This window comes from Maniola jurtina, chromosome 5 (assembly GCF_905333055.1).
Source record: "Maniola jurtina chromosome 5, ilManJurt1.1, whole genome shotgun sequence".
In the NCBI taxonomy this organism is placed as follows: Eukaryota; Metazoa; Arthropoda; class Insecta; order Lepidoptera; family Nymphalidae; genus Maniola; species Maniola jurtina.
The window spans coordinates 9,316,516-9,340,412 of record NC_060033.1 but is presented as its reverse complement, the minus strand read 5'-3'; the positions used below and the strand labels follow the sequence as shown (position 1 = coordinate 9,340,412).

At 35.2% G+C, this 23,897-nt stretch overlaps 1 protein-coding gene across 3 annotated transcripts in view; it reads left to right on the top strand.

Annotated features, from left to right (window-relative positions):
• LOC123865678 (orexin/Hypocretin receptor type 1-like) overlaps positions 1-23,897 on the top strand; it is a 71,640-nt gene that overhangs the window by 26,734 nt on the left and 21,009 nt on the right. For 2 of the 3 annotated variants that reach the window (XM_045906870.1, XM_045906871.1), the window contains exons 2-3: positions 15,950-16,789; positions 23,745-23,892. In XM_045906870.1, coding sequence (XP_045762826.1) covers positions 16,043-16,789; positions 23,745-23,892 — 895 coding nt within the window. In that variant the 5' untranslated portion in view covers positions 15,950-16,042. Of the gene's footprint in view, positions 1-852; positions 859-15,949; positions 16,790-23,744; positions 23,893-23,897 lie in introns of all 3 variants that reach the window. The other variant, XM_045906872.1, reaches the window with a different exon arrangement.

The following is a 23,897-nucleotide window of genomic DNA, read 5'->3' as shown; positions in this document are numbered from 1 at the left end:
TCGGGATTTAAAAAAACTTAAATCCACCCGGGTAAAGTCATGGGTTTTATTTGATCTAGTAAACTATAAAAATGTAGAAAATGACTGGCAATAAGGGTCGCCTACTCATCTAGATACTATTTGCCTATACGGCTTAAGACAGTCGCGTCTCGACTCTCGACTGCAACAAACTGGTCGCGTCGCCTCGACAGTGAAGTGTGAACGAGGCCTGTATACCTGTATTATACAACCAGAAAAGTCATAAAGAATTTAAAGAACAAGCTATCAGTTTACTTGTCATTTCCAGAATCTCTATTTCCGATCTTACTCAGTCAATCTATTCTGCGCTGCTGGATGGAATCGACGGAAGATAGCAATTTTCAAACGGACAGAACTGCAAACGAAAGCCGGGTTTAATTCAAACACAATAGCATCCATTTCCGCTTGAGATTGACTCAAAAGACGGCTCGACGTATGATTGCTTCAATTATTTTCAACTCCATATCCAGATCCAGAAATGTTATCAACCTAGGTAAGGTCGTGTGTCAGCTTGTTTACGGATTCCATTAGTGTTTGAACATCAAATATCTATGCATGTAGCTATCTAGTAGAAGAATCAATTTGAATCGATAGATAGGTTGTAAGAGATTGCTTTAGAAAAGTCAGCCACCAAGCAAGCCATACGCACCACCACCACGCAGCACCACACAAATCCCAAAACCATTCGATGCACGTTTCGCCAAACGTGCACGGTGTCGGGGCGACGTTTGCAGTCTTCACTTTAGAAATTTAGATGCGTATATGTACTACATGCGTATATGTAATATATCTACCTCTTTTTGACCCCCGACCCAAAAAGAGGGGTGTTATAAGTTTAACGTGTGTATCTGTATATCTGTCTGTGGCAATAATGTACCGATTTTAATTTAGTTTTTATGTTTGAAAGGTGGCTTGATCGATAGTGTTCTTAGAGCTATAATCCAAAAAAATTGGGTCAGAAGTAACTTTCACTTGTCGGGGGTGTTATAAATTTTTAATTTACACTTGCTATAAATACTATATTATCATAGGTAGGTAGAACCTAATAGAATTACGAAAGTCAAAACATGTTGAAGTCGTAGACAGACGTAGCGGTAGATGTCTCCCCCAAATGTTCTATTGTCTTGAAAACCTCGCACGGAATAGTTTAAGCCACACTTGGTAATGTGGAGACTGAGGTTGAAATCAAAGTGCGGTCTTTAGATCTTAGCCTGAGATCTCACATTGTTCAAGATAACTAAGGAGTGATAGGGACTTTTGTACTAAAATCAATTGTAATTAGGGGGTATGCATATAGGTACTATTCTCTATTAATGTCTTACTAGCTAATTCCCGCCACATGGTTTACGTAAAAAATTGTATCAAACTTCTTTAAATATTCTGCGCGCACTTAGAAAAAGGGAGATAATATCTCAAAATGACGGAAACATCGTCCTTTGAGTAAAACATAACCTTCGAAGGGTCAAATAGGGTCCAAAAACATTATTTTGGTGAAAAAAGTCCGTGGCACCCACCAATGCCTGTAATAATGTATTTAGGTATTTAATTTCTTATCAGTCTTGTAGCAGCTTCCATGCCGAATTGGCTTATCGTAGATTTCATCGCTCATGGCCATAACAATCATTTTGTTCTAGATAAAATTTAACAGATATATTATTTATATACGATATATTTCTCGGGTCACGCGACCAAGTCTTTCTGGTTTGGTAAAGGTAAAATTAAAGCTAGCGTGGGCTTAGGTTTTAAAAATCCCTTGGGATTTTTTGATTTTTCCGGGACGAAAAGTATCCTATGTCCATCCCCAGGATGCAAGCTAACTCTATAATCATCAAAATGGATCTCAGCCACGACAGACATAAATCTGTCACTGACGAGACCGATTTATGTCTCTGGCATAAATCTGTCTCGTCATTTCAAGTAAATTCTGAGCAAAGTTAGAGTAAGGTCTATACATATCAGCCTAAGCTCCGCGTCGAACCAGGCAGCGGGTAAAGTTGGAATTTTGTGGCTTCAGTGCGTCATTCTTAGAAAGACGTAACTTACATTTCTAAGACGTAATTAAACTTAACAAATAGGTAACTAATTGCTTTCGATGTGATTACTTCTGGAGAGAACATGTGTGAGTGCACGTTGCAACATTGATTAAATTCCATACGGCACCAATTATAGTTTTCTTTTAGCTGATATATGAGTAGAACTATTTTAAGACGTACTTACCTAAGAAAAGTCGTATCAGGTAGCAGTTATATAAGGTTTATGAACCTCCAGTTTAGGTAAAATTAGGCCAACACAATCCATATACCTACCTAAAATATCATAAACGTGAAACTGTCTGTCTGTCTGCTCTAGCACACGACTGCTCTGTCATTCGATTAGCTGCAGTTGTCGTTGCACAAACTCACGGTTTTCGGATTTTCCCCTTTACTTATGCTATAAGACCTACAAATTTCATGGTTCTAGGTCAACGGGAAGTATCCTATAGGTTTTCTTAACGGACACGACAGACGGACATATAGACAGACAACAAAGTGATCCTATAAGGGTTCCGTTTTTCCTTTGAGGTAGGGAACCCTAAAAGTAAAAAAAAGTAAAGATAAGTAACTATATTTCTCGACTTTTATGAATTTTCAACAATCGTGATAGGTAGGACGGTTCAAGGTAGGTATATACAATCCTCAACCTACACGTTGGCCGGCAGTCGGCAAAAGCATTAGATATGTGCCATTATTGAAAAAGTTAAAGCCATTTATTTGAAGCCATTTCAAATTGATAGTGTATATTGTTGTTCAATACATCCTCAACTATTTTATAGCTGTTTTAACTTATAAGTCAGTTTCGTACGATTATTATACTTACAGTCCATATTTGAACTCTTATATCTATTGTGTAATAATTTTTCGACAAAATATGTATTTTTAGCTTTCAAAAGATGCTAACTATTGCCGTTGATGTAGGCAGGATATAATTGTAACTAATGAACAACGTTACAAAATTGTACGAATGATACAATTAAAATCATTTATTATCTAAATTCTAACCTAATAAATTATTATTTTTCATTCACATAAAATCCCTATCTCTTTCCAGATGGTAAATGTTAAAAAAATGTTTATATAGCTGCGATGTTTTAGTTTGATTATTATTAGTTTATTTATTTGTGTGAATATGATTTAAATATACAGGGCCGTGTTGATAAAAATCTCACAGTTCAAAGGCATAAACTACTCACCGTAAATATCGTACCTACATAAGTAAATACTCTTACAAGAAATTGTACCTACCTACTAGATTTCTCAGTATAACAACGTTTTCAATTTATGAAAGATTTAATTAGTATATCTTTTAATTGGCCAAAGAATTTTCAATTTGTGTTCGATTTACATATTATATAAGTACAAGTCAAGTACAAGTTTTAATATTAATTAGCTTCCTACACCTTGCTTTTGTTTTACGTTTTTAAATATTCCAGTACTTTAATTAATTTTATCTAGGTCTGGCATCGTAGGGCATTCAGACACGGCAAAATCGCGCGGATGCAAACTGCACTGATTGATCAGTGCGCGGATTTTAATTACCTTAGTGAATAGTAATATCCTAGTTACTGCGGATAGTGTGCAATGGCTCAACGCGACTAAAAAGTCGCAAATTATGTCGTCTCGTAAAGGTAGACTTGCGTAAGTCGCGGCTGAAGCGATTGATGCGCACACTATAAACCACACTACTGAACACTAGGTATATGCACTATGGCGCCGCTTCCATGCCTCCATGTCAAATGCGCGCGGCTCAGGCCATTATTCTTTTCTTAGCGTTTGGTACTTTCGCATCAGCCGCGGCGCGTCCATCGCGCAAGTCAGCAAATTCGGCATATTATCTACTCATGTGTTTTCGGCCGCGACCCACGGAAGTCTACAGACCTACATGATGTGAGAGAGGCTGGTCGAATCGCAGCCGGCGACCTTTCGACCAATGACAGGATGCAATAGAGTAATGGCTAACTAATGTAGAGACTGAAAAATCGCGGCAAATTCAAAAAATATCAGTATGGCAGCCCTAAAATTAGTATAACAGGCCTGGAATAACCTAATTTAATACTTTCTTTTCTATTTATTTGAATTTGCCGCGTATTTTCAAGACTCTACTCTCGTTAGCCAGACTCTAACACGGAACCTTCATATTAGTTCATCTCACCCTGTAGATACGCGTGGATTTTGCCCTGTATGAACAAGCCGTTAAAATTAAGTCAACAAAAGGTCATAGTAGTTAGGAAGTTCATCAAAGGCAACAAGGGACGGCTAAAGGCTGAATTGTCGGTAACTAAACAAAGTTGTTTGAACATGGTAGAGCACTCGTCATTTTGGATGTTTAGTTTAGGTGTTGGTGTGTTTAGCTTTTACGTGTTTAATCATAAAACATGAATCCCTAGATTTTACCCGCTATTTCATTTTGGTACATGGATAGGTTTATTTTAATTTTTAAATCCTATGGAAACCCTTTGTTTTTAGGGTTCCGTACCTCAAGAGGAAACATGGAACCGTTATACTAGGATCACTTTGTTGTCTGTCTGTCTGTCATGCCTGTCAAGAAAAGCGAATCAAAACCTATAGGGTAGTTTACCTACTTCCCATTGACATAGGATCATAAAACTTTGCAGGTAGGTAGATCTTATATCAAAAGTAAAGGAAAAAATCCGAAAACCGTGAATTTGTGGTTATATCACAAAAAATTTAAATTGTTCACGAAAAATAATTACTTAGTACAAAAACACATAGCGCTGTCCGTCAATAACTTTGCATACAAAAGTGTTAGGTAGGTATATCTTATACGATGGTACGGAACCCTTCGTGTGCGAGTCAGGCTCGCACTTGATATTTTTTTATTACCTTTGGTTTATTCTTAACTAGCTGACGCCCGCGACTTCGTCCGCGTGGAAATCCCGTGGGAACTCTTTGGTTTTCCAGGATAAAAAGTAGCCTATGTGCTAATCCAGGATATTATCTATCTCCATTCCGAATTTCAGCCAAATCCGTCCAGTACTTTTTGCGTGAAGGAGTAACAAACATACACACACACACACACACACACACACACACACACACACACACACATACAAACTTTCGCCTTTATAATATTAGTGTGATGCCCATTGAAGCATAAAAGTTTTTATAACAGCCTAACATAACATGCCTCTGAAAGTGCAAAACACCTCCGAAGGTAAAAACCTCTCGCGTTCGTGTGGATTTAGGTTTTTAAAAATCAAAAATCTAAATCCACGCGGATGAAGTCGCGGGCATCACTGCGTCATCAAAAAAAATTAAACGCATTAATTGGATTATATAAATAAAATTATGACACGTTAGCTAGGGACTTTTTTCAACGGGATATGAATGAAAATAATTCTGCGAACTGAGTTTTTACACCTTTGTGCCGCATCACTTTTTAAACTCATTTCGACAAAAGTTCATTCTAAAAATTTTTGTTAAAATTATGTTCGCCAGCTCCTCAAATGGCTATTATCATGTTATATCAAAACTTTAAATAGCTAATTTTAGGATTCCGTAAAATTAATAAATAAAAAACTGTACTTACTACTTACCTAATATTTTACCTAACTGCCCGACCTTCAGTCAATGTCAATATTAATAGTAAACAAATTGGTGTTATAGTGTTATTCTAGTACTAGTACCTACCTACAAATCAACCCTGAAAGGAAGCCTTTTTCTTTTATTTGTGAAAATATTTCTCTCTAGAATAATGTACCTTTTACAGCAAACTAATTTTCATGGCTCGCTTGACTTTATTCTTTGGTCTCCAAAGTAATAGTCATAGTTTTTAATTACAAATCAGTCCAAAGTTTCAGGGTAGGTACGTTTACATTTTGTTGTAAGTAAATTTGAAATTAATTAAAGATGTCCCTGAGATTAGCGCAAACATAATTAAATTATTATAAAAGGTATTTAACATAGTGTTTTAACCTGTAATAACTAACCTGCACAGGCAGTAGGTAGGTAGGTACTTTGACTCCCTATCAAAGACAGTATGCAAACGCCGTAGTTACCAAACAAATCGCTTTGCGACTCAATTACAATGGAGATTATTACTACCTCGTGCGATACATGTAAGGAACCACCAATAACCTATGTTATAATGCCAATAGTATACGATAGCTCAACGCGCTCGGCAAATGCACTCTACCGTAGAGGCCCTACGATGGACGAACGACAACTTGGCTTACACTGAGCGTCAGTTAAAAAGAACTATTTGACGTTGAACCTGACCGGCGTGATTTTTCAACCTTCTTCGCCAAACAAATTGATGCCTGGGATGTTTGTGTTATTAACTTTTTACTGCCCGGGCTGTGGAGAAATAAAATCCCATTTGAAGTTAAATCCCTTTCACTACCATTCAATCCCTTTTTATCTGCTGCAAACTATATTTATACTTGCTTGCCACATACACGCTGATCGGTTTGCTGGTATATGGGGTTTCAAGCGTGATACCATAGCCCTGTCAAAGGGACCGCCATTTTTCGAAGCACGCATGTAGATTGTAGATCTTATCTATGTATTTAGTCTGTGTCGCTATGCGTGTGTCTCTGTGTAATCTGACTTTGTCTATCTGGAGTTTTACAATTAAATATCTTTGCTTAATTTGTAACAAGAAATATTAGCAAGGAACATAGTCAATTATTTACAAATCGCATTTTAAAGTTAGCCAGAATCTGCCGAACGTTTTGGGCTAATGTGTACTGGAGGTTTTATTTCATAACGTGCACTACACTACACGTGTAGTTAGTTAAGCTTCAGGTAGGTACCTATAATAGAATTCGTTGTTTGTTATGCGTAGGCTACAACGCTTAGTTTAAAGCAATTAATTGGTTAATAACGAAACACAGAATTAGGAAAAATACCTTCTTTCTTGTTCTGATTTCTGTGGATAAAGCTTAGTTACTACGTGTTGCCTTTTGAAAAGAGTAAATTGCTGGGTTTTGCCAGTTCTATTATTAACTTGCAGCTTGCTTGAAGCAGTTTATGAAAACATACAATATCCTCTATCTCTGGCGGAATTTGAAGAGTAGCCAGGTCTAATACCTGGATGATGGAGGGAGACAATGGAACCCTATTGCTAACCCTCCGCTGTCCAGCCGTCCGCCCATCCGTCTGTCTGTTAGTCTATCTATCAGCGAACTATATTTCGCGGGCGGGCCTAATAGGTAGAGAGTTGGAATTTTCACAGTATATGTATTTCTATTGCCGCTATAACAACAGACATTAAAAATTTCAATATGCCCGCCATGAAAATTTAAAACAAATGTAAAAGTGTTATTTCTTATTCGCTGGTACGGAACTCTTCGTGTGCAAGTCTCACTCGCACTTAACCGATTTTATTGGATTTTATCTCGTTTTAAAGTCTCGCTCCTGCGTCACATTTATGTGGGCGTTACAGAAGATAACGTTCGAATAAAATTCCCTGTACTGACCCTTGTTAATAATTATTAATATCTAGATTCTAGAGTATGCTGCAAAATTGTTATCTTTATTAACATAGTCTTTGCATAATCTAATAAAAGGTTACGGTGTCGGTTCAGATTTTCTCGTCTTTTTAATAATATATTAATGACCATAGTTTAAAAAGGAAAAGAACTTAAAAATTATTTTCATTTCAATTTTCAATAATGCTTGTGCTAGGGACACCATGTTGATGTCCAAAATAAGACGACAGCTCTTTGGTCTGACATTTGGCATATAAAGCCGTACCTATCTACCGCTAGGCGATTTAGCGTACCGGTACGATGCCGCGTTGAGACTGACTAGGAGTAAGGGTTTTGTAAGAACCCTCCCAGATTAACTTTTTCTACATCATAGATTACATGGACGCATCTTAGGTGAGATCACAGAATATAAGTTGTATTGAAAAAAAAAACCATTGCGAAACCAAAAGTGCGAGTGGACTCATAATATGAAGGGTTACGTACCATCGCTCGTACATGAAATAACACTTTTATTTTGTGATGTAACCACAAATTCACGGTTTTCCGACTTTGCCCTACATTGCAGACTTGTGCTACGCTACATTGTGTGAGACATTGCTACGAGTATCTGCCTTTCAAGATTCTCAGTCAAAGTACCTTGTAGATTTTGATTCCCTTGACAGGTCTTGACAGACACGACGGACATGGATTCTTTTTCCTCTGGAGATACGGACCTCTAAAAACAAAACAATACGTCTTGCCTTTGAGGCAAAATTATTTTTTAACTCCTAATGAGATGAGATTCCTTTGTGAGAAAAGTCTTTATAATTTTCTTGCGACAAACAAAAATTTTTAATCACGAACGTTCCAATGTTTACAAACTACAATTTAATTACAAAAGTTATGGCCCATCGTAAACGTAACAACCTTTGCGTTTATATCCCTTTGAGTACGGAATCTAACAACACAGACACTTTTATTGCAGTATGGCTGTTTATTCAGATACAATGCTCTCGCGGTTCCTACCTAATTAAAAAATCGGCCAAGTGCGAGTCAGACTCGCGCACTGAGGGTTCCGTACTGTTTTTATACAGAGTTTTCTGAATAGGTACACTCTTTTGATTTTTTTAAACTCAAAATAAGAAAACTCTAAAGTAATTTTTTCCCTGATACCGATACATGTTATTAAATCATAAAACATTTTGCAAACATCACACAAACAAACATCAAACATGTTTTACTGCGTGTTGATTAAGGATGAATAATTGTACACGGTGTTGGCTATCTTACCAAGGTCTACAACAGTATAAAAGGAGAGGAAAATATTATGTTATGTAAGTATAAAAATAAAATTGTAAACATACCCTGTCCAATCAAGTAATTGCTTCTTTGATGTTTTTCATATGAATTTTTCAACAAATGAGAGAGATAAAGTTACTCAGCCAAAAACTGCAAAAAGGAATTGCAGCATTTTTATGGAATTTGTCCGATGTCCGATTTCATCAGTGAATTCCTGATTTGAATACGCAAACATAAACACAGCTATTAAAGATACTCGAATTTCAAAAATGTAGGTATAGACAACAACTAACTGTTGCCCGCCACTTCGTCAGCGTTGGTTTAGTTTTTATTTAAATACTATAGAGTATTACAAGTCCATGACCATAGGTAGGTCCCTACCTATGCTTTTTTTTCTGGGATTCAAGTATCCTTGGTCTTTTTCTTAGATAAAGCGAAGTACGTAGTCCGTACCGTACGTTGGCATAGGTTAAAAGTGGTTGAATAGCAAACTAAACAAGTGAAAGTTTGGATGTTTGTTACTCTTTCATTCCACAATGACTGAACTGATTAGGCTGTTTGGGATAGAGATAGCTCATACCCTGGATTAACATTATTATCATAGACTACTTTTAACCCGGAAAAATCTTGTTCCCGTGAGATTTTTAAAAACCCACATCCACAAAGACTAAATCGCGCGCATGATCTAGTAATAATATACTTACCAACGCATTTTTAACCCCCGACCCAAAAAGGGGGGTGTTATAAGTTTGACGTGTGTATCTGTGTATCTGTGTACCTATCTGTCTGTGGCATCGTAGCGCCTCAACGAATGAACCGATTTTAATTTAGGTTTTTTTTTATGTTTGAAAGGTGGCTTGATCGAGAGTGTTCTTAGCTATCATCTAAGAAAATCGGTTCAGCCGTTTGAAAGTTATCAGCTTTTTTCTAGTTACTGTAACCTTCACTTGTCGGGGGTGTTATAAATTTTTAATTTACACTTGTTGAATAATTAGCTTCCTTTCTCCAATTATATAGTCAAGAGTATGAGGTAGAAGTTATTAATTTTAGCAGAATGTCAAAATTAACTATCATCAGATTAACGAATATAGCTATAAGGTACCTAAATGCTAACTGTATGAAAAGCATCTCACGAAAAATAGATTATTCGTTGTTTAGTTAGAACTTAGAATAATTTTGTTTTCACTGAATGAATCCTTCATCCATGCTACCATAAAACAAATAAGTTACCATACTTTTAGTGATACGTGGGTAGGTAGGTATGTAACGGTTTTGTATCATCATAAAAATGTCATAAATCCAGATGTGTCGTGTGCCAACCCTGTGCTGGATGTTTCTTGGCATTATAGATACATACCTATCTGCTATTTAGTGTAGCTTTGTTGGATGATTTGTTTGCTCGAGTGAAATTCATAAAAATCGACAGGGGGATGGAATTTCCGAAAATCCTGAAATCATTCTGAAATCTGTAGGGAAAATGTAAAGTAGGTATTTACTTATGTATTTTTAACCGAGAGCCCAAATATCTATCAATTTTCATTCATATGCAATAGACAGAGAGCCAGTGCGTGCCTGACCTTCGTTATTTTACAAAAGCTGAAAGTTTCTCTGCGTATTGTTCCCAGCACAGGGAGGAACTGTCAGTGACTCTACAGTTTGGATCATGGTAGCTTTGGGATAAAGGTAAAAAAATCTCACGGCAAAGTATAAAGTCAAATCTTTTAATTTTTTTTTTTGTAATAGTATTAGAAATCTCGATCTCAGCCGCAAACAATACCTATTGATTGAAATATTTCAATACCTTTACCACTTCGAAGATCAAAAGGAAATCAAATCACAATATAAAGTGCGAGTGTAAGCGAATTTTACGATGACATATAAAAAACTGTAAAGAGAAATTGTGGTTAGGAAAAAAACTGCTCAATCTTGTCGATTTAGTGAATTGATACCTATCGATTTAAAACTGAATTACTTGCCCCTGACGTCATGTTGGCACCATTGCAAATCACACTATAATATACTTTAAATTCTAAGGAATAAAGCATACAAAGCAATGGTGCCAACATGACGGCAGGTGGTAAATTATAGTGAACGGTCTAATTTTCAGTTTCGATTTTGTCAGCATTGCGATGATTTTCATCGTTAGTGCATGGCCGTCGTTAGTTGAACAAATGAACTTCCCCATCTAAAGTTCTCTTGCACGGATTTTTACAGAACAGGTTTTTGTGCGGCTCCTATCCAATGTCTCTTGAAGACAATTTTTTTTATTCTTTATCTCGAAAGAACTCCATTGTTTTCCAGATAGAACCTATCAAATTCAAAGCACTTATCCAAATTGGGTACCATTGTACAATTTTCATTGTCAAATGTGGAATTTGTAAGATAATGATGTAATGGTGATAATAATTGATTAAGTAAACTTAAAACTCAAGTTATGAGGGTTCTAGACACGCCTGGGCTGAGAAGAACCCAACAAAAAACTTTGCCAGGCCCAAATTATCAATCCAGAGTATTATTGGTATTAGCATTACGTATTTAATGTTATAATGCCAAGATGCATTCAAATTCGTTTAGTAGTTTCACTGAGATGAGCGCACAGACAGACGAAAATTTTAATAAAACTGTTTTGGATTCTACATCGATAATTTAATACTTGCTCCGATAAAAAATTTCAAATCTATTATTTAATGTACAGAAATGATCCAGTAATTTTATTAAAATTAACTACCTACAGGGTACCTATTATAAATGTTTCGAATGAAGTAATTAATCTATATTTTTGTCATACAAACGTGTATGCTGCATCCCGAAAAGCCAGTAAAAAATTTAATTTTACTTCTTTTCTCTTGGAATTTCACGATGGAACAGAAAAGATCGCAAACTTACGTTAAAAGGAAATTCAAAATATAAAAGTACTCTTCTAATTTTCTACACGCGATTTGATGGAAGGGCATTTTATCAAAGCTTCTTATTAATTGTGTTTACTGTGTTTGCAAATCAGCCTGTCTGTAAAAATATTTTGTGAAAATAATATTTTATTTTTATGCCATAGAATCTTAGTATCATTCGTATATTATAAATGCGAAAGAGTGTTAGTTTGCTGGTTTATTGGTTTGTCCCTCAATTACGTCGCAATATTCAATAGAGCAACGGATAGACGTGATTTTTGGAATGGCTATAGTTATAAAGACCTGTCTAGAGTGACATAAGTTACTTTTTATCTTGGAAAATCAAGTCATTCCCATGGGATTTTTTTAAAATTAAATTAGCACAGCGCGGACGAAGTCGCCGGCATCGTATCGTATCTTACGAGTATGTATAAAAAAATAAACGGGCTGATTGACTGAACATTGTTCTCAAGTACAATTTTAACCGCTGGGTCTAGGAATATAAAGATGGATAGGTAAGTATTTACTTCAACTATAAATAATTTGTTAGGTATACCTATAACATTTGGTATGGTTTTGGTAATAGTAACTAAACGATATGGATAAGTAGATATGATATTAATAAATAAATTTTAAAATATAATAAGTATAGCCTTGATCGATTAGACAAGTGAAAGTAATATAAATTGTATGACTGAGCCTACAACATCGACTGTGAAAAATGCTATAATTCTTTGTATGCTAAACAGATTTTCATCAGATATAACTGAGTTAAAAAAAAAGGTAATTCTTGTGAACGCTACGATGCTACGAAAGATACACAGTCAGAGAAAACGTTTGTAACACCCTTCGGTTTCAGTGGCTGTAAATTGGGCTTATACATCAAAAAATATGGGTACAAGGACTTGTGATGATAAGACCCTTACATTCCTTTTACAAATGGGAACGACGAAAAATTAATTTAGCTGAAATTCACCTGAAAAATGTGTTGCGTTTATCTTAGCCAATCTTAGCATATTTTTGTGGTTAAAAATGGCTACATTTTTCCGGAAAAATGTCTTTGTCAGACACAAACAAAGACATACCTATTTCTCTGTAATAAAGAGATGAAATAAATATGACTGCTACATTAAACACAGAAATGATTAGGTGTTATGAAAATAAAGTTTCCTTCTTACGGCAAGAGCTAACATTGATCATGGTCATCATGATCAACCCATCGCCGGCTCACTACAGAGCACGAGTCTCCTCTTAGTATGAGAAGGGTTTCGTCATAGTCCACCACGCTGCTCAAGTGCGTATTGATAGACTTGACTTAGCCTTGAAATGCCACCATGAAGGTTTCCTCACGATGCGATGTTTTCCTTCGTTAAAACAAAGTGATATTTAATTGCTTAAAACGCAGATACTCCGAAAAGTTAAAAGTCCGTGCCCGGGATCGAATCCCGGACCCCCGAACAGGAGGCCGACAACTTAACTGCTAAGTTATTACCTCTTGCATATTCAAAATTCAAAATTCGTAACATTTTTATTCAATTAGACTTTTACAAGTACTTTTGAATCGTTAAGAGCATCTACCACTTGTTCGGAATGCCTTTTCTACCGAGAAGAACCAGCCACCACCAGGATTATAGATTGGAGAAAAGTAATTACGAGTATGTTCTCCATGCAAGTCATGGAATTTCACAAGGTAGAAACTTTATCCGTTGAAACAGTAGCTTATAATAACGGTAAAGCTAGGAACGTGTATTAAGATGATCGTGTTCTGACTTAACACACCTTTAACACACAGACAATTTAGTTTAAGTACCTACGTAACAAAATCCCACTACATCCGAAAACTTCTGCTAATTACTATTTGAGCTAATGGGTTTGCAGCTGCGTTTTCAGAAGTTCCGTGAATCTGAATAATAATCCAATTCCTAAATTCTTGCCTTTCGTGACTTTAAATATTAAAACAGGTGTGCTTAACGACTTTCTTCATAACAAAGCTTTTATTTGTTTACTAAATATTTCCTCACTATACGGTATCAAATCAAACCTCTATAGAGATTGCGATTAGCAATAAGGCAGTCTATGCAAGCTTTGTTCTCTTGTCTACTGACTGCCTATGAAATTTTTGCCTGTATTCAGTAACTTTTTTTTTGTATGCTAAAGTATCTTTTGTGATAAGGTTTTGTTACTTCAGCTTTTCAATTTTTGTGAATACCCATAAACATCTGCAGTAGGCACCCACAGGCACCAAATAAGTATACATTATCAATTTTTAAGAAAGTTTATCTCACGAATTTGAAGAAAACCTATAGATGGGAGCTATTTTCACTATTTGCACGTATGCAACATTTTCCGAAGCATTCATTTGTACAGTTGCGCCAGATAGTTGTAAGTTATTCAAGCTTTTAAAGAATGATAAAATCTTTTTCACAAATTCCTGAGGACGTTTAGATACTAGTAAGTAAAATCCGTTACATTTCGGGTATTACAAATAGCGAGGCGTGTGTTTTATTACTCACGTAGGCCATATATTATAGAGTGACCTCTCCCGTTATTACACCTTTCAAATAGACGTAACTAAGTCTAGACGATAGTTATAAAACTAGTTATAGTCGCTCGTGATTTCAAAGTAAGCTAAATAGGACACAAAGTAAAGTTTCTAACTAAGTTACAGGATATTAAGTATTTATTAAACATTATTATGTGTTACGAGTTACAACACATCAACGATTATTTTTAATTTATTTGGATATTGTATTGTCTTGTTACCTTTAAATAAGGAACAATTAAAAATGATTTGTTTTTGAGGTGGTAGATTAATTTAACCAAATAAAAGATACGGAACCTTCGTTGGATGAGTTCGTCTCGCACGTTGGTTTTATCTATTTCACAAAAATCACACTACTTTACAGATTCTAAATTTTGATTCAAGAAAAATTTAATACACCACCATCCTGCCATATATGTAGAATATTTAAAAAAAAAAATATAGTCAGTGTCACTCGGGATGATTTAAAGATTCTAGCAACACCTCTTAATCCAAATCTGATCAAGCATTTAGAAGTTACGGTAGAATAAAGAACTGATATACTTACTTACATACATGAACCATGAAAACATTGCACTCCTTTTCTTGGGCAGTCGTGTAAAAATTTGTGTTATCTATGAAGATAACACAAATTTTAAAATGATTTAAAAAGGTTCGTTATGTAAAAGATCCTTTCCCATTTTTTATGAAAACTTTTAGGTAATGAGCTGTAAGGCTTAGCTGCTAAGATAAGATTACGGATAAACTCTATGTAAATCAACTTAATTTGTTACTTACTCATGACTTTATTTTTATAATTTGCCTTTAATTTTAATTCCGACAATGGCTGTATCATCTGCATAAGATTACATAAAAATCTTTACTTGAAAGTGTTTAGTTTAAGAAATTAATCAAAATAATGAGTTAGACATGAGTTACTCACAAATTAGTCGATACTATAGCTAATTTCTTAAACTGGACCCTTTCAAGTAAAGATTTTTACATAAACCTGTGAGGATGATACTGCCATTGGCGCAATTCAAGTGCCATAAGCCTACTTTGTCGTATTAGTTTACAAATTGGTGAAGTTATTGATATCATACATTTTCTGTCACTGCCTGTTCAAACAAGAAAATCTATGGATATTAGATATTTAAATAATAATAAAAAAACTAAATTAAAATCGGTTCATTCGTTTAGGCGCTACGATGACACAGACAGATACACAGATACACAGATACACACCTCAAACTTATAACACCCCTCTTTTTGGGTCGGGGGTTAAAAAGATTCTTAACGCTATCTCTTATGCAATGTGCTCATGTTTCATTAATTTCACGATTTCAAATATTTTTTGAGATCTTGGAACTTGAAACTTGGGTTTTGGGTATTAGGAATGATGAAATAAAAAAATAAAACCCGAAAGCAACCAGAGAAAAACTTTTGCATCTAGAATACTCGGGCTGTGCGGCTAAACTCACATAAGTCATCACATTATTTTTTTCTCAATAACTTCATTTCTCTCCAAGTTATCCTAATTTGTTCGAGATTGCGCTCACATTTTAAATCCTTGCATTTTTCTTTTTCTAGAATCAAAGTTAAAAAGTTCGGGAAAGTTTTAAGCCATTCCGTGCCAAAGATTTTCAAACGCATTGGGCTGTGAACTTCTAATCTTGTTAAATGTTGCGGATGTTTTTATAGCATTTAACACAAAGTTAAAGCACATTTTACTGACGTAAACTTTCTTTTTTACAGAATACAACAATGGACGGGCTAAGAAAAGAGAAAATAGAAATTTGATGCAAATAATACCTACAGATCGATCAATGACCAAAACCAACTAGCAAAATGTCACTAAAAACTATATTAATAGCAATTTTAATGTTCAGCCTGTATATAAGTGCTCATGAAAGTATAAATATGAAGTCGAATCCAAATGACTATAATATTTTAAAAGATCTAGATAGTATATTCAATACTGAGTATATATTAGACATTAGTAAAGACGGAAGTTTAACAAACTTTGCGTATAAAGAAAAACCAAAGAATCATAATCACTTTAGATATAAGAGAAACATAAATACAACTATAGATAACATTCCTTTACTGGATTATAAAGACAACAGTATGATTTCTAACATCACGGATGAAAGAACATTAATAAAAGATTTGGAAGATAAGGACAAAATGGTAGCTAATAGATCAGAGGAAATAGAAGATCGTGGTACCACAGAGTTTTATGATGCAGATAATTATACTGAAGATTCTTGCGTCGGAGATCCAGAATATTGTAACATGACTAGAGAGGAATATTTTGAAATGCTGAATGAATATATTTATCCTCAACCGTACGAATGGGTGCTTATCGCAACTCATGCGATAGTTTTTGTGATTGGATTAATCGGGAATGCATTGGTTTGCATAGCTGTTTACAGAAATCATTCCATGAGAACTGTGACCAATTATTTCATAGTGAATCTTGCAGTGGCAGACTTTATGGTGATTTTGATATGTCTACCTCCGACTGTACTTTGGGATGTAACGGAGACTTGGTTCTTTGGTACTGCAATGTGCAGAATTGTGCTGTATTTCCAGGTGAGCTTAAATCTTTAATTCTTGTAGAAACATTAAATGGTAACTATTATGATTTAATTTATGATAATTTTGAATACATTCATATTATTATAAAATTTGCAGTACCGGCCAGATTCGAACTTGCGTGTCTCTTAGGTAGCGCGCTCGGAGCGCCTTTGACCCCTAGGCCAGAGTTTACTAGAAAATAGTTGAATAAATGTGTATAGAATATGGCTGTCTGTAGTTCATTATACACCTATAAAATGTATATAACTTATGATGTTCATTAAACCTAATGCTCTGAGCGCACTTCCGTGTTAATAGGTATTGTATTTCACTGCTCTAGATTCCACAAATGGAAGTAATAAAATCCGGTAAAAGCGGTCTTTATGTGTCTGAAATGAGAATCCGTGTCTGAAACTTTACATAATTTCAAAAAGGAAAATCACGTTGATTTTATCACGAAAGTGTCTTCAACTTGTATTCTTTAGTTTATTTCAGTAGGTAATATGTATTTGGTTTTGGCAGAAAAAAGTGCTGGTCTGCTAACAGCGGTTTATTAAGGCTGCGGCCTCCTTTTTGGATTCTCGCGGTCACAGGGGTCGCGTTTTGAGTAATAATATCACTTGCTTTAAGAGGGCTCGCTCCGTCACTCGTTTCATACAAACGTAGTTCCAATTTCATTTGAATATTAAGCAACCAAAGTCCATGAAATTTTGCAGACATATTCTAGAAACTAATATATCTATGTCTATGGTTTTCCAGATTTCTGTTAAAATATTCGGTTTCAAAGTTACGCGGTCTTAAAAATTTACATACAAATCTTTGAGCCTCTGTAATTTTAAAACTATATATTTTTAGAAAAATCTAAAACACCACTTAATATTTGGTTGCTTAATATTCAAATGAAATTGGAACTAGGATTGTATGAAACGAGTGACGGAGAGAGCCCTGTTAATGCTGAAGGAAAACAATGTGAGGAACCATGCATGATTCAAAGTGCTCCATAATGTTCTTTTAGGTATGTGAAGTCTGCCAATCCGTACTTGGCCAGCGTGGACAGTATAGCCTAATAAATTTTTTATGAATTTGTGTATGGACACAGAACACCTAATAGTATGTAGTTACCTTCCTGGTATGGGATTCCAAAACATGCTTTAATGATTCCTAACAATACGTTAGTAGGTAATTAATATATGCATAAATGGAGCTATAACGTTGACCAAGGCTGTAAATTAGCTCCAAGTTTCATTAGAATATTAATTGCGTACTTTAACGTGCCACATTTGTACCAAAATAATTAATATTCGAGAGACATTCTACGCAAACTTTAGCATGAAATAACTCATTTTTATTAACTTGCTCATACACTCTGTGTATTTTTTAGAGAGAAACTGTACCTATATAGTTTCTCTCTTTTTTACATTTTCTTTAAAAGCTTCAACCATTTTCAACTACTGAAATTGCGAAATTACGAAAAATATTTCAGAAAGTTATAATTTAGAATTGTTTTTTTCAATAGCCGTAAAAACTATATTATAACGTCATAGTACCTGTTGCAGTGTTAGATTTTTTTTTTAAATTCCATTACAAGTTAGCCTTTAACTGCGATCTCACCTGGTGGTAGGTGTAGGTGATTTTAGCCGATAGAAGTCCGGCACCATCCAATTCAGATATCTATGAGAATTTCCCCTACTACAGAAAAAAAAGTTCGAGACATAGCTTTATTATTAAATTAATCGAAATTTAAAAGTTGTTATTCTCTCTCTCTCTCCCTACGCCATTCTATGCTTTATAAATAATTATTATTTTTCATGTTAATGGTACAGATGAAATCATGTTCAAGGGCTAACTTGTCACCTAATAAAATAGGTGCTAGATACAATCATTACGGACAATCCATCATAGCAGCAATGGTTATAAATTACATCACAAACATAATCAAAACCGTGTGTAAGACATTAATAATATTGACAGGCGCTATAACTTCAGAATTTATCAACGTCCTTTGCTTGACAGATATAATAATTGTATCTTTCTGTAACACCTGTTACTTACAAGGTATTTTCACTTTTGGGTCGCTTAAAACCACGTCTCTCGATTGAAAGATTTATCACATCATCACACTTAATATTATAAAGGCGAAAGTTTGCTTGTATGTGTGCGTGTGTGTGTGTGTGTGTGTGTGTGTGTGTGTGTGTGTGTGTGTGTGTGTGTGTGTGTGTGTGTGTGTTTGTTACTCCTTCACGCAAAAAGTACTGGACGGATTGGGCTGAAATTTAGAATGGAGATAGATTATACTTTGGCACATAGGTTACTTTCTATCCCGGAAAATCAAAGAGTTCCCACGGGATTTTTAAAAAACTACATCCACGCGAATGAAGTCGCGGGCATCAGCTAGTGATATATAAAGTAAGTAGGGGTATACATAGTGATAGTAATTTGACAATTATGAGGAAACTGATGAACCGACAAACATACAAACCTAAAAGCATAAAAGTCTGTGTGGATGCTTGTATCTACACGTACATGGAGTGCTAAACTCATAAATAACTTACGTAGTCGATTAAAAATACATAATATCTGGCGCAGATTTGTACTTAATTAATATAATATCGTATTTCTCATGTACACACAAATAATATGAAATTCAATCAAATGCTGCAGCCCGAGCAGAACCAGTATGACCCACCTCTCTCACGAATTTTGAAAGAATAAAGAAATATCGTTGCATACTCGCAAAAAAATCTATAATGTACAAGACTTGTCTAGTCTCTAGATGTGTGTTCCCATTATAATCCGGGTGCGTGCAATTCTTGCGACTACAGCATAAATATTATGCATTTTCAAGTTTATATAAAGGTAGATATTAAGTGAAAAACTTTGGAACCTGCAACGCTACAAATGACCACTTGGACTAGTGTTGGTGCACTCTCAAGAAATGATCAGAATGTGAATTTTGAAAAATCAAATGCCCCAACGCCGGTTTTCAGTGTCCGCTGACGCTGTTTAGCAACGTTTTGTTGATAAAAATAGTCGCGAGAAAGTGCTATCACACTGATCGTGCTTGGGTAGGTCTATTTATTTTGAGGTTCATAGTGTGGTCATGCGTCATCGTTTATTTATCAACAAGCAGTAATGAACTCTAGCAGTCGCGTACAAAATGGGGCCGGATATTGCCCAGTAGCCTTCCGAATACTTATCGCGCAATCAAGAGTCTATTGGCTGAGAGGATTTATGATCAAGGCTTGTATTAGAATAAAAAATACGCTCCGAATGGAGGCTCTTCCTTTTTTGGAATTTGGTGAAAAATAAAGTATTGCGTCTATCCGTTGCGAAAGTGAAACCTCTTTGGTTTATATTCATAACACGCTTGTTACTTGGCGGCGGACATTTTTCTAAAGGCAACAGTTTCTCTTTTCTTCTTCTTTCAGTTCCTTTCTATGCTTTAATTCCCAGATATTGATTATGAATGCGTTCGTTCTAATAGCAAATGATTTCAATTTCCTTTTTTTCATCACAACATGATCATCACAGGGCACTCCAGATACTAATTTTGAAAGACCCCAGACATCGATCGATCGATCGAATAATTCAATGCAATAGCAAGTAACTTCAAAATGACATCTGGTGGACATCAAAATTTGGCATTTTCTTTTTTTATGATCCCAAGGCCAGATATGAATATTAAAAACATTCGGTCCCATGGAAAAAAATTAAAACAGCGTTTTAAACATTCCTTTTATATGTTCACAAGGAACTATATTTATATTCAAACTAATATGTGCGAAAGTATATCTGTCTGTCTATTTGTTTTTCTGCTAGCATTTCACGGCCCATCCCTTTAACCAATTTTGACGGAAGGTACCTACAAAGAAAGCTTGGATCTTGGGGAAGAACATATTTTTGTCCCGGAATATCAAGAAGTTTCTACGGGAATTTTAAAATCTCTAAAATCCACGCCGAGAACTTAAGGGATCCTTACTTAGTAACTTAGTAAGAAACACAGTGGTACAAAGTTAACAGTCTGGGTTTTAGACTTATCAAAATATAATGTTCAAAACAGGTTAAAAATGGTTATTTAGCGTTCGTTTCGTAGCACTCAAGTTATTTCACGCGGTTCGCCCACTTTTGATGAAAGCTTTTCTCATCTAATTCTGTGTGAACGACTTCTTAAGGCAGATTACAAAGATAAGCCGCAAATAGAGGTTTCGGTTGTTGAGGACTTTCATAGAACACTTCTTAATTTTCCTTTCAGACATAAATAATATATTTATTTATACAAAGAAAATTGGCGTCCTTTTCAAAGGGCGCGGTTTTATTTTTGGCTAATTGTTTAAATACTTTTTCCCTACATTATATTTTTTTAACTCAGTAGTCTTATAATATACACGTTTAGCTATTACAGCTTTAAGGCTAGCTAAACGTTTCAATTATAAGACTACTGTAATCCTCGGTTAATCGAAATGAAATACCATAATATTCCTTTTATTTAAATAACAGTTTACGAGTGCGTTAACTGTTAGGTGAACATTTGTCTACGGTTCTGTTTCTCTCTATTTATTGTAACTTTGTCCTTTACCATTTATCACGACTCAAAAAATAATTTCATAGAGGAAACTCTAATGATGCTTTATTGGAAAATTAAGTGCAATCCAAAACTAAGGAAGAGTCCGAATAGTTTAGGTCTAAATTAATTACTAAATAAGTCAATCTAAATTCTTCGCTGCATTAGAAATAAATATAAGTACATACATACTTCATATTATAAAGCAGTGAAATAAAAATATTACGAACTGATATGGAAGTGTACCTACCTATATAGGTAATACTCAGGTCTTATTCGTACAAGTTTTTCTCGTTTGTTAGATCGTTCCTTTGAAACATGTTTTTCAAAGATTGGATGGGATCAAGCGATACTTTGTAGAATGCATGATACAAGCTTAAAGGTAGATATGTAGGTACCATAATCCGCTGGAACAAAATTTTTTATCGTCACATCACGGAGTGTGTTATGTGGTATGGATAATTTAAGCCCTTAAATTATGTGTTTTGACTCAACATCTGGGGATGCTCGTTGTTGAAGTGAAACGTGTGTTAGAGTGTTTTGGAGAATCTGTGTGTTATTTGCTATTTGCTATTGCTATGTAAGGGGGTGGGCGATGCAAAGTGCACTGAATAAAGATTGATTTAATTTTTATTATAATAATATTTAGACTTTAACCTCAATCTCACCTTAGTGACCCTTCAGTTTAATTAAGATGGAGGCGAATTAATTTAGAGGGTGTATGGCTATTTAATCAAACTTTATACGGTTTGATGACTTTGTAAGGTCGAGTGGCAATTTGCGATGTCCAGAGTATTCCACCTGACCAAGCCAGAGACGCTTAAGACATTATGACTTCCCATTTGGTCCAGTCGGGAATCGAATACCGGATCTCCTACTTATAATAAACCACAACGTTCATCATTGCGCCCGAGATTTGTTGTCGTTATATTGTTTTTTTTTAAATAACCTTGTTTGTTTTACTTACAGTGAAAAAGGTAATTTCAACAATTTTAATTATACTCGTGCAACCACTATAGGAAGTGACAGAGTGAATGTCGTTATAGTCGGTCCAATCCCTCCATCAATGTCAATACTAATTAATTTACTGAATCTCCCACAAATGAACTTCAACCACCATCGCAAGGGATAAGGGCCAATTTAGTATGATAACTCAGTTTGGGTCATTCACTTTAACGTTGCGGTCAATAATTCACGTAAATAATAACCTTTGAAAATGAAAAGTAGTATTTGCACGAACAGTGTTACGTTATTTCATTTCCATTATTATAGGTAGGTATATGGAGCTACAGAAATATAATGCGTTTGTTTTTTGAATTTTATCTTTGTTTTAACCTACTTATTTAACAGCCTCTATTTATGTAAACATTTTTTCTTAGGACGAAGCGATAGGCATAAAAATATAATATTTTTCATAAGTAAGTACCTACCCGTAGTTAGTTTGGAAACATTGCACGGTTTTGCAAGACACCCTATCGTTTAGGAGCTTTAGAAGCTCAGTCAAAGTTAAGATGTGCGAGTAAACCATATTATGCTAATCTGAAAGAGACACCAAGAATAAAAAAATCCTAATTTGGCACAAAGATACGTTACGAAAGATACGAAGTACGTCTGGGTACGAGTTTACTGGATCCTTTTTATCCCGGGAAATCAAGCAGATTTTGAACAAAACTTTCGCAGAATTAACTTTTACTTATAGTTTTTTTATTAATAATAACATAGACCTATAATACTCAATAATACCCATAGTGCTCTAGATGAGTTATTTAAAAAAAATTGTGTTGTATGAAACTACTAAATTTAGTATGACCCAGCCCGCAAAATATTCTGTTCGGAATCCCGCTTTGTGCGTAGTACCACAGTTCCCGAGCGTTAGGTACCTTGTAAGAAAACGTCGAGGCTTCGACGTCAGTGGCAGGAATTAATGGGCCTAATAGTTGACGCTATATAGCATATGAATAGCCTGTTTTTAACCCCCGACCCAAAAAGAGGGGTGTTATAAGTTTGACGTGTGTATTTGTGTATCTGTGTATCTGTGTGTCTGTCTGTAGCACGATGCCACAGGCAGATACACAGATACACCTATAGATAGCATAGGGGCAGATAGCTCCTAAACGAATGAACCGATTTTAATTTAGTTTTTTTGTTTGAAAGGTGGCTTGATCGAGAGTGGTCTTAGCTATAATCCAAGAAAATCGGTTCAGCCGGTTTAAAAGTTATCAGCTCTTTTCTAGTTTTCTTATAGAGGTTTTTGTGTCGGGGGTTTTTAAATTTTGAGTTATCTTTGATTTCACGTCGCCCATAGCATAATATTTGAGATATCGTCGATTCAGGATCAAACCAAGAATTCCCTCACTCTATTTCACCCTAGCAGTACCTACTAGATAGAGGTCATTGTTTTTGTTGCAGTCAGTATCCGTGACGGTGTCAGTACTGACGTTGACTTTCATCTCCGTGGACCGCTGGTACGCCATCTGTTTCCCGCTCAAGTTCAAGTCTACCACCAGTCGCGCCAAGACTGCTATACTTATCATTTGGGTGCTTTCTTTGTTGTTCAGTAAG